The sequence below is a fragment of the Helicoverpa zea genome, chromosome 3, assembly GCF_022581195.2.
Source record: "Helicoverpa zea isolate HzStark_Cry1AcR chromosome 3, ilHelZeax1.1, whole genome shotgun sequence".
NCBI lineage: Eukaryota > Metazoa > Arthropoda > Insecta > Lepidoptera > Noctuidae > Helicoverpa > Helicoverpa zea.
Genome location: NC_061454.1, coordinates 11131768 through 11145898, shown reverse-complemented (window position 1 = coordinate 11145898; position 14131 = coordinate 11131768). Strand labels below are relative to the sequence as shown.

Genomic DNA, 14131 nt, shown 5'->3' with positions numbered 1-14131 from the left:
AAGACGCAGTGTCACTTCTGACAGATCGAGTTTCCTTCTATATCGAAAACGGACAATACTGCATTGGTGTATTCCTCGATCTGGCAAAAGCTTTCGACACGGTGTCGACGGGACTGCTACTAAAAAAACTCGAGCTCATTGGCATTAGGGGCAACACACTGGAATGGTTCCGCAGCTACCTTACACACCGTAAGCAATACGTCAAAATAGGTGGACATAAAAGCAAACTCCTCCCAATTAATTATGGAGTACCTCAAGGCAGCACGCTGGGCCCCACCTTGTTCACACTTTACATAAACGACATAGTAAGCCTGCCCCTGAACGGTGCTGAAATTGTCACATACGCCGACGATACAGCCATTGTCTTTCATGGAAGGTCCTGGGACTGTGTACGGGAACTAGCTGAACGCGGACTTTCTGAGATAGCACAATCCCTAGACCATAATCTACTGACACTTAATGTAACCAAAAGCAAGTTCAGTACGTTCTGCAAGACAAACTCTACCTGTCCTCCACGCTCATTCACTCTAAAAATACACTCGTGCACACAACCGCAAAATAATGACTCCCAACAACACTGCGCCTGCGACACAATCGCACGTACTGACACCATTAAGTACCTCGGAGTCATCATAGACCAACACTTAAACTATAAGGCACACATCTACTCGCTGTCTGCTAGAGTCCGAAAACTAATTCAGGTTATGAAAAAACTTAGGGACTGCTCACCACTAGACGTACTGAAGACGGTATACTTCGCTCTCTGCCAATCCGTCATTCAGTACTGCATACGCATATGGGGGAGTGCTGGAAAAAGCACTTTTATAACTTTGGAAAGAGCACAAAGAGCTCTAATTAAGGTAGCCTTAAAACTACCGTTTAAATTTCCTACAGACACATTGTATGGAAAGTTCCGTGTACTAAGAGTTCGACAGCTATTTATACTCATGGCAACTCTTGCCACTCACGCCGTCATCAAAAAACGCGCCGACTACCAGGACTTACTTAGAAAACGGATCTTTAGAATACCTTTACCAAATGCCAACTCTGAATTAGCCAGACGTTGTACCCAATACTCAAATCCTAGCACGTACAACAAGATCAACAGAATTTGTGACCTTAGAGACTGTACTCACAATATATGTAAAAAGAAGATAACTGCAGCCCTACTAAAACTGTCTTACATCGAAACCGAAGCTCTGCTGTAGTACCTACAAAGCCACCAACACCATCAACATACCTACAAAGTCACCCACACCATCAACATTATCACTCTCACACTGACACTACACACCACACACTCTCTCACCTCACACATACACTCATTCACACATGCCCTCACATACACACCAAACTAGCATAAAAGCCCGATTAAAACACCTTGTTTTAAATTCATTTTCTTTATATTATGTACCTCAATTTAAGTTCCAACATCCTTAGCTCATAATTTCCTTTACTATTTCATCTCCAAAGATTTGGTACCTATGTAACTTTATAATATAAGCAATATTAAAGCACTCAGAGCCACAAGATACAAGCTGTGCTTAGTTTGTGGCTCAACGGTAACTACCACAATGTAAAGTTGCTTTTTTGACAATAAACATTATTATTATATCTTGTATGTCTCTAACCGACCACGGGACTACAGAGTCCCGGATTTTTGGAAGGCGAACGTGGGGCCGAAGCCAACACGCTGAAGCCCTTTTGAGACAACTTCAATGAAATGGCGACACAAAACCGACGATTATCCCTGTATACACTATAGAAACGTACCCAAGGACAATCCCCGGTTCTGTGCTAAACTATTGCTTAATATGGAATAAAACTACTAGGGCTATTGGGATGGGATGCTAATGGACTAGGAATGGGGAAACTACGGGAACTATGGCACCTGCCGATAACAATGTAATAAATACACGTAAAAATGGCAGGTGGAGACTCGCCAACTCACTTACTGGGCCCCCGGGAATTAGTCGCTAAATCGCAACAAGGGGGCAACAGGTACATGAGCGGCTGAGAAGGGTGAGGATACCTCGGCGGACTTTAAACGCAGATCACGCGCTCCCTGTGGGTCCAGCATCACCGGCCCACTCGCCACTTACCACGAGGCACCTACCCTCCGAGCAGGACTAACCTTGCTCTAGCGACTCCACTCTGACCGGCCGATGAAGGCAAGCCAAGAGGCGGGAGACCTATCCCCCATCATGCTTCACTCCGGCAAGCCGGAGGTGGGGAACAGTATACTCTCCCTGGAGCACTCGGATATATAGCCCCGCGGGGTCGCTACTCCCCGTCATCCGCCTCAGATGCCCTGCGGGGCTTATTATTATCTTGTATGTCTCTACCAGACCTCGGGACTATAGAGTCCCGGATTTTTGGGAGGCGAACGTGGGGCCGAAGCCAACACGCTGAAGCCCTTTTGAGACAACTTTAATGAAATGGTGACACAAAACCGACGATTATCCCTGTATACACTATAGAAATGTACCCAAGGACAATCCCCGGTTCTGTGCTAAACTATTGCTAACTATAGATGAAAACTACTTGGGCTATTGTGATGGGATGCTAGTGGACTAGGAATGGGGAAACTACGGGAACTATGGCACCTGCCGATAACAATGTAATAAATACACGTAAAAATGGCAGGTGGAGACTCGCCACCTCACTTACTGGGCCCCCGGGAATCAGTCGCTAAATCGCAACAAGAGGGCAACAGGTACATGAGCGGCTGAAGGGTGAGGATACCTCGGCGGACTTTAAACGCAGATCACGCGCTCCCTGTGGGTCCAGCATCACCGGCCCACTCGCCACTTACCACGAGGCACCTACCCTCCGAGTGGGCTGTTAACCCTGCTCTAGCGACTCCACTCTGACCGGCCGATGAAGGCAAGCCAAGAGGCGGGAGACCTATCCCCCGTCATGCTTCACTCCGGCAGGCCGGAGATGGGGGACAGTATACTCTCCCTGGAGCACTCGGATATATAGCCCCGCGGGGTCGCTACTCCCCGTCATCCGCCTCAGATGCCCTGCGGGGCTTTATTATTATTATTATTATAAATGTATGTCTCTTCTAGACCTCGGGACTACAGAGTCCCGGATTTTTGGGAGGCGAACGTGGGGCCGAAGTATTATTATAATTCAGTAAAACTTAAATGAAGTCATATAATTTGTATGTACATGACCAGTGGTTGTGCTGCAAAAGACTTACTTGGAACCAGTCAATAGTGCAGCAGTTGACCAGGGAGGGGAACTTCCTGATGCGCGTTCGTAGTGAGGTACCAGCAGGCGACATAGCTAGCACAATATGGAGCTGATCACGCACTATGGACACGAAGTATGCATACAGTGCTGTAGGACTACCATCCGTTTGTAGCGACTTGTCACGTTGCCGATCAATCTGAACAAGCACAATAAATCTAGAAACTGTTTAACAGATACAAGTTTCCTAAGGTATCAATAACGGTACTTACAACTCTCATTTTCTCACAGAGCTCTGCCTTTTCGTCAGTTGTAAAAATATTAGGTACTTCACCGGAGTTCAGCATATTGTTGACGTCTTCGAGAAACCCTTCTTCTTTGATCTACGGAATTTTGTTCATAAACATTTGTAAAACCAAAGATAGCAGAAGAAGTTTATTTGAATACTTTGCATACTCTACCTGTGACTCAATAAATAGGAAGACCATCATCAGATCGGGCGTGCTTGTCTTCCGCAGTAAGGTCTTCAAATCTTCTCGCCACTCGTTCTTACCATAAGTTCTGCTCATCTCAACCTGTCAAATCATTTTATTTCGCCCAATTAAAATAAATCCAACCAAGTTGAAAACTGGAAAATATTCATTTGGGTAATTTCGATAGTTTGATTCATCTGTGTAAGTAGTTGGCAATGAATTCACTAGATACTGTAATTATAAATACATAAATATTAATTTGATATGAACATAATCTGGGACCCTGAGTAAAGCATACTTTATAGTCAGATAACACTGAGAAAGCAAAGTTAAATAATGTTAGTGACCTGGAAGAGGTCGTACTCGTTGATGTGAGCAGCGAGCCTGGTGAGCGACTGGCGGCCGGAGCCGCCGAGCCCCACCAGCAGCGCGTGCGAGCGCGGCTGCGTCAGCACGCGGCAGATGCGGGACACGTGCTCGATCGCAAACCTAATCACCAAAAGTTATTTACTGCGGATTGTAATAACCGATCCATGCGTTGTTTCGCGATTGGAGTTACATTTTAACACTAGCTTTTTATAAATCTCAATTTTTATCTTCAAATTTTTATCAATCTCTATTGGAAGCTCAACTGATGGATAGTAACTTTAATCAACAAATTCTTGCAAAACCATACTATGCATTGCTTGCCACAGACTACAAGTGAAAAGTAGCCGGAATTTAGTTTTATTAAAAGTTCAGACGGGTGAAAATGATGGTGTGAAACTTCTGTCAGCGATCCCTCGATAAAAGGGCTATCTAAAACTGACAAAAATGTTTAAATCGATCCAATATTAAGTCTGAAGCATAATTAGTTAAACTTTAAGATCTTACGTGAAAAGTACAAGATTCATAGGTTTCTTGGTCATGTTATTGAACTCAACCAGGAAAGCGTCGACCGTAGAGTTCAAATGATCCATATTAGTCGTCTCCATGTAGAAGCGAGTATCCACTTTAGGATTTGCGAAATCACAGTAAATTAGTCTTCGGAGATGAAGATCAGTAATTTTCTGTAGACAAAAAAGATTTTGGTGAATGTCCCAAAATACATATTTTAACTACACCCTAAAAAAAATATCCAAAATACACTAACATCGCCAGACTTATCAAGTAGCCTGCCCAACATCTTATCGAAGTCATCTTGCAGGTTATTGGCCGTAGCGGTTCGCAGACAGCCCACAAACCACTGGCGATCGGCGTCCTCGATGAGACGGTCGCTGAACACACGCAGGCACTCGTGCACCCACAGACGCTTCATCGACTGCAAGTCTGGAGTCACTTCAGGTACTGACAGTAGGACTCCCTGGGAAAAGCAGAAAAGGTAATGCATGGTGGCATGTAAGGTAGGATATGCTTATTAACAAAGAGCTTTGTTTACACGGGACAATGATTCAGACTCACCAGTATCACTCGGGAGAAGTCTCGTAGATTGAATGTATAGTGAGACTTGGATGGCGTTGGTAGGAGGTTCAGCCTACATTGCTTGTATACTTCTAACGTACCAAGCACCAACTCCTCAATACATGGATCGAATTCTTTTGAAAATCCTCTGAAATTAACAAAAAAAGTTAAAGAAATAAGATTATCTTCAGGGTTCAAATAGAATAAAAATATAATACAGACCTAGTATCAAGATGCCATAACATAATCCTGCTGAAAATGACCTGAAGAGTTTCGTCATCAAACTCGTCGATGCAGAAGAATGAGAAGTGACGAGAAAACCTTGGCGTTATTATTTTAGCACCCGGCATTGGCTTGCCCATCGCGCACATGAACTGGAATACGTTAGTGAAAAGTTGTCAAATAAGAAAATAATGCCCATTTTCACTAACAAATACCTAAATTTAGGGATCCCCTAAGAGCATTTAGGGAACACTTAATACGAATTTAGTTTTCACCTAAGCGTACCTTATAACCTTTATTTATCGGGGAAGCCCTTATTCTAAGTGACACTTAGTTATGGAAACGTTAAGAGATTGTTGGTGAAAACGGGCATAAGACTTTTTATCGAATGCATAAACAAATCTGAATAGAACTTCGTACCTGCACATCAATAAGAAGCATGGCAAGGTTTGTCTTTCGGTCATACCAAAGACCTAAATCGATGCCTTGACGCAATACTTCGATGGGTGGTTGCGCACCATACGTCTCCGCTTGAGGCATGGAGACATCATCTACGAATATGACTGAGTAGCATCCGATCGGTGGCCCAAACACACCTGAAAAAAAGTAATTGTTTATTTTGCATGAAAAATGATATACGTTTTTTTCCGTTATTTCATAAAATTTCTATAACCACAATGTAAATTAATTTTGTCGTATCTCACTCACCTTTTCGCCTCTTATCTAACTTTCCCATGATAATGTCTTGAGTTTGATTGCAATTGGTTTGCGCTGAGAAAGCCATGATCAAAGCTTTGTAAATTTTCGTGTCCACTCTCTTTACTAAGAAGTCCTACAAACATGCACAGCGATACATTAATTAAAACGATGCACAGTCTTAAAATACTAGCGGAACATACAAGCCTATTTAATTCAAGTCACTGATTTTTTTCCAAACTTTTGCTAAATTTGCTTACGATAATGTATGAAGACTTTCCAGTCCCGGTAGGTCCAACCATCATGACAAGTTTATGATGGGTGACCATTAGTTTGAAGAGTGCCAAATACCGTACGCTGTCCAATGTCGTCACCAAGATCTGATTGGGAGGAGTATCTCGGCTGATGGGAGGTGCAGTTAACACATCATCAGCCCACGGCTTCCATTTTCCTTTACCCTAGCAATTCCCGAAGAAAATAACCATAAATCGATTAGTGCTTAGAATAACGGTATGAATTATAGGATAAAGATATTCATAGCAACTAACCTCTTTTATAAATCTGTAGTCGTATACCAATCCTTCTCTTGGAATTATGAAAATGTATTGTTTCTCCGGTTTGGAAATTTCTTTTGGCATGCCTAGTGAATTTTTAATCTAAAAAACATTTGTGAATAAATTTTATATTCAATAATGCTACATACAGAAGATCTATTTACTGAACAGTAAGAAGAAGTTATTTATTACCTTGTCTGGGAATTCCTTCTCGAGTAATCCTCGGAAAAGCATATCAAACTTTGGCCTGCTGTCGGCTTCTAGAGTTGCTCCAATAGACCAAATGCATGAGAAGAAGAAAACGCCCTACAATACAATCATGTTGTTGAATAACACAAAGATAACTTCATTTGTGATTATATCAAAAAACCGTTTACAATAAAAACATAATTTACTTAATCATTTTCAATTTTACCTCAAGCTGAGCTCTGATATCGAGATCGGAAATATTTTCCAAATACTTCTCGTCATGAAAATCATCCATGAAGCAATCGAACAGATGCATGCATGCCTGAACCATGTTACTTCTTGAAGTTATGTACATTTGCTACAATAAAAACTAATTATTATTAAGAAATATAAACATACGAATTGATAAACTCCTGTTTTTTTAGGAAGTCGGTTAAAAATCATAATTTTATCGATCAATAAATGACGTCTAAGGCGTCGTCCTAATTGGCAGCGATCGCACGATGGCGCGATGCGTTTTTCATCTAAGACGTCGTCCTAATTGACAGCGATTGTACGATGACACGATGCGTTCTCGTCGTTCGATGAGTTCAAACATACAGATTTCATCAGAGTGTCCTATTTGAACCTCGCAAGTGAGATAGTGAGATCGTGAGATGAAAAACGCATCGCGCCATCGTGCGATCGCTGCCAATTAGGACGACGCCTAAGAGTTAACAAACAAATGTGCAGCTCACGTGGTTTAAGACTTGTATGAAGTAAAGCTTTAGAAGATATGATGTTTTCGATGTTTAAGCTACATTTACAAGTTCTGCTACTTCAGTTAACTGCACTCACCCTAACCAATCCAGAATATTCGACGAGCCAAAGCAGTGGTGACATGAACCGGTTGAACAGATTACGTATAAGGTTTCTGTTGACCGTATGAAGAGTATGCGGCAGTTTGTTCAGCCAGGACTCCAGCAAGGCTTTCCATCCGAGCCCCTTCGGCTCCATGTAGATCATGCCGCAGCGAGACACCTTTGTAATAACATTTTCAACGTGTTATAGTATTTATTTTGAGCTATTTTTAGTTAATGAATTTTGACCATTTTTACCAGGACAAATTAAAACTTTAAATACAAGACAGTTCAAAATAAAACTGCACAAATTGTTAAATGAGAATAATTTCTATACTTAGTGTCAAAGAATTGTTGGAATTACCGAAATAAAATTTAATAAGTTTTTTTTTAATTCAACAACAATTTTTCATGCTACATTATTTTAGCTAAACATGTGATCAAATGGACTACTGTAACACCTTTTACACCATGTTTTTATGCAAATAAATATTCTTATTCTTGGTCTTTATGGCATCATCTCCCATATACTTTACGCTGTATTGTCGAAAGAGAATGCTCACCGTAGCTGGGGACGCCGCTTCCAGATCCATAGGCTCGAACATCAGATTGGTAGTTGGTGCCAACTGTATAATCTCACCACTCATAAGACAAAGCTTTTTGTTATCATCAAGTACAGTGTTCAAGTTTTCTATCCAAATCGCATCCACTGGGCCATCGAATACCAGCCATTTTCTATAATAGTAATCACATTGTTGGGTATTAACATTGATTATTGCAAGTCACCATAGCGTGAACGAATTGTTTGGAATGGATGCGCACTAGCTGCGGTCATATTTCGGATGGATGAAGGTCCTTTACAAAGCGAAGCGCTATAATTGGGCTGCGGTACGATCACTGATATAGTCGCTGAATTGTTGTTACATGTATAGTACGAAAACCATGTGTCACATTGAAAAACAAAAATTATGTTTCAATATGCGAAAATAATAAGATTCGGCATGAGTGTCCTGATAGTCTGAAATTGTGTGTTATAGGGAACTGTTACAACATAGATAAGGATTTCAGCATTCCCAATTACATGAATAGGATTAACTTTGTTATTGACATACCTATTGCTGTTAGTAGAGACGGCGAATGCCCTGTAGCTGACGGCCAGGATGCCGTCAGACCACTCGTGAGACACGGGGTCGAACTGCCCGTACAACTGACCCATAGTGATCGACTTTGGGTTTATCACAATCCACTCTACTGCGTTCTCGTCCATCCAGCCCTTGAACATAGTTATTACTATAATGAACCAAATAATTGGATACATGGATTAAATCAGTAAAACGTCTAAAGACTGCAGAACTCGAATTAATCAAGCTCAAGATAGGTATGGCACAATTTTTTTTGTACATCTAACAAAAAACCAATAAGTACAGTGGCGATGAACACTCATGAACGATGGTGAAGCAAGCTACCAAAGAAATGATGGAAGGCTTGTGTGAAAGTCAATATGGCTAGTAAGAAAGTTACTTGTGAGATGACTGCAGGTAAAAGTGTATCGAAAATTAGAGTAAAGGCAGGATAATGACGATGATGGTGAAATAAACAAGAAAAACGTTTATTAAAATTACACATATGTAAACCTTTTAATTCATTAAATAAAGAACATATTTTTTAACTTACTTTCTCTGAGACGTATTTCAATGCATGTCCGAGAGCGTGATAGGACTTTGTTTTCCCCGAGAATGGCATACCGACCAACATCAGGCCGTGTCGCACTAGAATCATCTCGTACAACTGCAGCACCTAGAGTTTCATATAAAATAGATTTTAAAAACCCTGTGTGCTATATAAGTTTACAAACAAAATATTGTAGGTATAGCCTTGATAACCTTTTCAATGAAGAATTCGTTACATTGCAGATTCAGCGTGACACATACTTCCTTTAGACCAACGACCAAGTCAGGAAGACCAGCCAATGGTAGCGGTAAACCAGGGAACAAGTCTCCGATGATACCCTACAACATCCACAAATATAATCATTCTAGCTTATTTTATCTTATTATAATTGAGGCATCTTTTTAATATTGGAGAGTTGAAATATCTAAAGGTGCCTTTACGAGTCAAATACTAACGACTTTACTATGTATAAGTAAAACATTAATCGACCCGCCAAAACCATATTGATACATAGATAGCGGTAAACAATATGGCTCGCAGCAACCCTAGTCGGGGAGGGGTTTGTTAGGCTGGACACCGCCCCGGGCGTCAAAAGCAGAGGGGGTTAGACATTGATTTTTGAAAATACAAAATTGAACATTCATTTGCAGACACGCTGCAAAAACAACATTCGCCGCGGGCGTCAATTTTCATAAAGCGAGCCCGGAATTATGTGCACTCTCGTTACACAGCCATCAGACGCGTATGTGAGCTGGTGTCAGACAGGATTATATCGAATGAGGGATTAAACAAAATCATTTTAATTGCTTTGTATAAAATGACAGTCGAGTTTCAACTTACCATAAACAATGGCACGTCATGTTCCAAGAACTTAGGAAGATTCACGTCCTTGATGGAACGCAGTAGAATCAAATCCTCGAGCTCATCGGGGTAACGCAATTTTAGAGCGCCAGCCGCACGCAACACTGATTTTACAGCCCGCATACCTAAATCGAGATAAATTAAATAGAAGATAAACTTTTTAACAAAGGCATCCGAGATCCTCTCTAGCTCGAGTGCCCAAATAACCCCCTTATATGGAATCTATTACGAAAAGTGTTATAACTCACTCACCGTAATCGTAATGGCACTGGGAGGACAGTTGTTCTGAACACAACTTATAGGTGGCCACGATTTTGACAGCAAGCGGCTTAGCATTAAGGTAACCAAAAGCGTAAAGCTCAATCTCGGAGATCAACACGTAGTCTGGTACCATCATAGCCACGGAACGGAACAACGCCTGGAGATGACCAAATACAATGTTCGTGTGATGAAAAGCAGAAGAAAAGTGGGTATTCCAAAAATCGCTGTTATTATTAGGAATACACTTAATTGATGTAGTATTCAACACTTAGAGCCAATTTTTCAATCGCCGGATAACTTTTATCTGAAAAATATGTTTGACGTGTTGCAGATTTTATATTGAAAATATGTCAAATCGCCATATGTATTCCTTGGATATAAAGTTAACTGGTGATTGAAAAATCGGCCCTAAGTAAACTTCCAAGAGCGAGATTAATATTTTTATTTTAATAATAAAACAAACAAAATCTGTTGTCACCTTCAGATTATCTGGCAACTCAGAACGTCCAGCATAACCGGGGTTCATAGTAATGAAGGTGGCACAGGTTTTGTCCAACTGCAGCAGGGTGCCTTCGAACAGCAGTTCCGTGGAGCCGGAGTTGATGCCGCGCTGGATGGACAGGATCTGCTGGGCCACCACTGATAGCACTTCCAGGTCGATGCGGTTGAACTCGTCGAAGCACGACCAGGCGCCGCAAGATGCTAAACCCTTTACGACATCAAGAATAATGTGGTTTAAAAGTCAGTTTGTGTTTTCTTTATTATCTTCAAACTTCAGCACAAAAGTATTACAGTGAACTCGATCCGATCACTTCACTTATTTTACCTTAAAGAATTTCCCGAGGGCGATGTAGTCAAGACCATCAGAGCAGTTGAACACGACACACTGCTTAGCCACAGCTTTGGCTAAATCTTTGACTGTTTCCGTCTTTCCAGTGCCGGCGGGACCTTCCGGTGCTCCACCTGGTTTTTAATTGCAATATGAGAGTTTGCTTAAGTAACGTGATAGATCTTCAGATGAATGCTTTGACTGGTAGCGTATTCAAAATTAAATACTTTTTTGATGTTTTACCTAAGTTAATATCGTATTTCGTTCACGGTTATAATATACCTCAATGTAATTTTTGGGTCGTTTGACTCCGAAAGTTCTTACAATTCAATTGTAATCCGCTAAATTTTTTACAGCGAAATATAATGGTATATTAGATTACATCTGAAGTGTAAGATCTTTTGAAGTAAAATAAGGACATCAAAAGTTACCATTTATATTTGAAATTCCCGTAAGAGTCGAAGAATTTACTTTAATTTATAAACATCATTGTATGTAAAGTCGTACCTAGATTTAGATGCAAAGCTCCGAACAAGGTCCTGAAGCATCGATCAGTGAGTGGAGTGACGACCAGTCTACCAGTGTTACCCAGATACTCATAGCCGTACGGCAGCTGCGAGTTGATCATGCGGGTCACGCATTGCCAAGACTTGATTTCTTCCTCTTGCATCTACACCAAAATAAGTAATTCAAAACAAGTTTGTAAGCAAGCATTTATATAGCTTTGTAATCTGAATTGGTTCTAGTCGTTTCAGATTTTTGAGTCGATCTTTATATTGAAATAATTGAAGAATTGTTCGAAAGTTAACTGGCCCTGGTACGAGTACACAAATGGCTCAAAAAGGAACTTTATAAGTAAGTATATAAAATAAGTATATGAACTTTATATAAGTTCTTATATAAGTATTTCACTGCCAAAATTAGCTTTTTAGTATACTTTTAATTTAAACAAAACAATTTAAAAAATTCAGGATCAAGAGGAATTTTACATTTTTAAACGGGGGTTAAGAAATGATCGACAAACAACTACAATATAAACTATTATGCATAATACATGCCTCCTCCCAGTAATATCGTATCTGTGACAGCCAGTTGAAGTCGTTGTCCTGCTGTACTTTGAGATCTATGAGCAGCATCAGCACATCTCTAGCGTGGACGTCTAACACCACCAATGCTCCTGAATATAGTCAAAATATAATGTTAAGTCAAGATATATTTTGAAACCCATATAGCGAATTAATGTACTTTTAACAAAATAGGATAGGAAAACCTGATAAAATGGAGTCCATGTCACTCGGGGATAGTATAGAATCCTTACCGTTACAAACAAACAAATACTTCCACTATTATATTAGTTAAGCTTACCGAGTGTAATTCTGTTCTGTAGATTAAGCTCGCCGCGCACCAGGTCGACGATCTTAGAGATTTGGAAGTTACACTTCTCCCAGTACGTCCTCATAGCGGGGATGCTGATGTGAATAGCTTCCGTTACTTCCAACGTCCAGAAAGTCATCGCTATACATTGTACCTAGAATGTAATAAATTGAATCGAACTTATCTTTGAACCAACAATTACGATTAATTCAATCGGTGGTCAAACCTACTATATAATATACAATACCAAAACATCCCCATTACCATGGAATGTTATTAGGATGCTATGCATTATAAAGATTTCATCGGTATATTGACAATAAGATAGTTAGACCAATAAATATAATTTCGATATTTACACTATCAATAGATGAATGTCTTTCAAGTACCGCCTCGCAATCTGTGGCCAGCGTTGGAAGCGCACCAAATTACGATACTAACCGTTTGTCCGGGCCAAACGAGCACCCACTGATCTCGCTGTCGGTTCAGATAGTCATCATAAGATAATGCCACTTCATTATGCACTGACGCCTTCATAGACTTCTCCAATTCCAGCAGCCATTTCTCAACCTACAAAAATAACTCGGTAATATTTACGCGCCATTTCTCAAGCGAGATAAGTTAGTAGTCATAGGGGATTCGTTTTAAGGAATGAACCTCAAATGCTTGTAACTTTCCTTCCTACCTACATTGAATTAAAAAAAGTAAGAATGCATAAATTGTAAGCCATTATTTGTTTGGAACATTAATATGAAACAACCAAGTCCTTCAATTAGGATTTGGAATTAGGGCACGTATATACATATACAAATATGGTGCATATACAAGTATGGCACGTATATACATATACATATACAAATTTGGGCACGTATGAACTTAGAAAAAGTAAAAAAGCCATAACATTTACCTGTCCTCTGGCAGCCACGGTATTTATAGTCATAGTGAGCGACACAATCTCTCCTTCCGAGGACCTCATCTGCGTGACCACCATGTCGTCCGTGAACGTCAACCGCGCGATACCCTCGAAGCACTTCTTGAGGTGAGGCTGTACACTGTTGCGATGGAAATAATAGAATTTAATTTATGAAATACCAATAATTATTATATAAGGTATTGTTACATTTGAATAAAAATTTTCAGAAATATCAGAAACTCTAGGTATTCACCACTTATAGGAATTACAGGCACGCGCATTCAATAAATAGTTAAAAACATGTTTGGCCACTTACCGTGTAGGGTCTTTCGTTTCAGACAAGATTTCAAGCAGTTCGTCGTTGGAGAGGAAGAAAAAGCGAGGGAAGTACAAACGCTTCTTCTCCAAGTATGCGTTCAGACCTCGCTGGACCATCTCCAGCAAATTGTTGGACTTCTTCAGACGATCTAACATCTTCTCTATCATAATGACATCGAGAACGCGCGGCTCTGAGAACGCAGCCTTCATTATTTCTCGCCACATCTGTAGAATTAGAATTATAATGTACTTTCCATCAAAAGCTATTTATTTACGTCATGTATTAATCCTAA

The 14131-nt window shown here is 40.4% G+C and overlaps 1 protein-coding gene across 1 annotated transcript in view; it reads right to left on the bottom strand.

Moving 5' to 3' along the window:
* LOC124646278 (dynein axonemal heavy chain 7) overlaps positions 1-14131 on the bottom strand; it is a 36177-nt gene that overhangs the window by 15943 nt on the left and 6103 nt on the right. The window contains exons 18-46 of the mRNA XM_047186395.1: positions 13837-14063; positions 13515-13659; positions 13049-13177; positions 12599-12761; positions 12292-12410; positions 11741-11894; positions 11231-11367; positions 10883-11113; positions 10396-10561; positions 10123-10268; positions 9495-9620; positions 9286-9408; positions 8724-8884; positions 8175-8346; positions 7610-7792; positions 6999-7130; positions 6776-6889; positions 6578-6685; positions 6290-6487; positions 6042-6165; positions 5754-5929; positions 5334-5485; positions 5112-5259; positions 4804-5013; positions 4545-4720; positions 4019-4160; positions 3660-3773; positions 3471-3581; positions 3209-3397 (exon numbers count right to left, since the gene is read on the bottom strand). Coding sequence (XP_047042351.1) covers positions 3209-3397; positions 3471-3581; positions 3660-3773; positions 4019-4160; positions 4545-4720; positions 4804-5013; positions 5112-5259; positions 5334-5485; positions 5754-5929; positions 6042-6165; positions 6290-6487; positions 6578-6685; positions 6776-6889; positions 6999-7130; positions 7610-7792; positions 8175-8346; positions 8724-8884; positions 9286-9408; positions 9495-9620; positions 10123-10268; positions 10396-10561; positions 10883-11113; positions 11231-11367; positions 11741-11894; positions 12292-12410; positions 12599-12761; positions 13049-13177; positions 13515-13659; positions 13837-14063 — 4476 coding nt within the window. The remainder of the gene's footprint in view (positions 1-3208; positions 3398-3470; positions 3582-3659; positions 3774-4018; positions 4161-4544; positions 4721-4803; positions 5014-5111; positions 5260-5333; positions 5486-5753; positions 5930-6041; positions 6166-6289; positions 6488-6577; positions 6686-6775; positions 6890-6998; positions 7131-7609; positions 7793-8174; positions 8347-8723; positions 8885-9285; positions 9409-9494; positions 9621-10122; positions 10269-10395; positions 10562-10882; positions 11114-11230; positions 11368-11740; positions 11895-12291; positions 12411-12598; positions 12762-13048; positions 13178-13514; positions 13660-13836; positions 14064-14131) is intronic.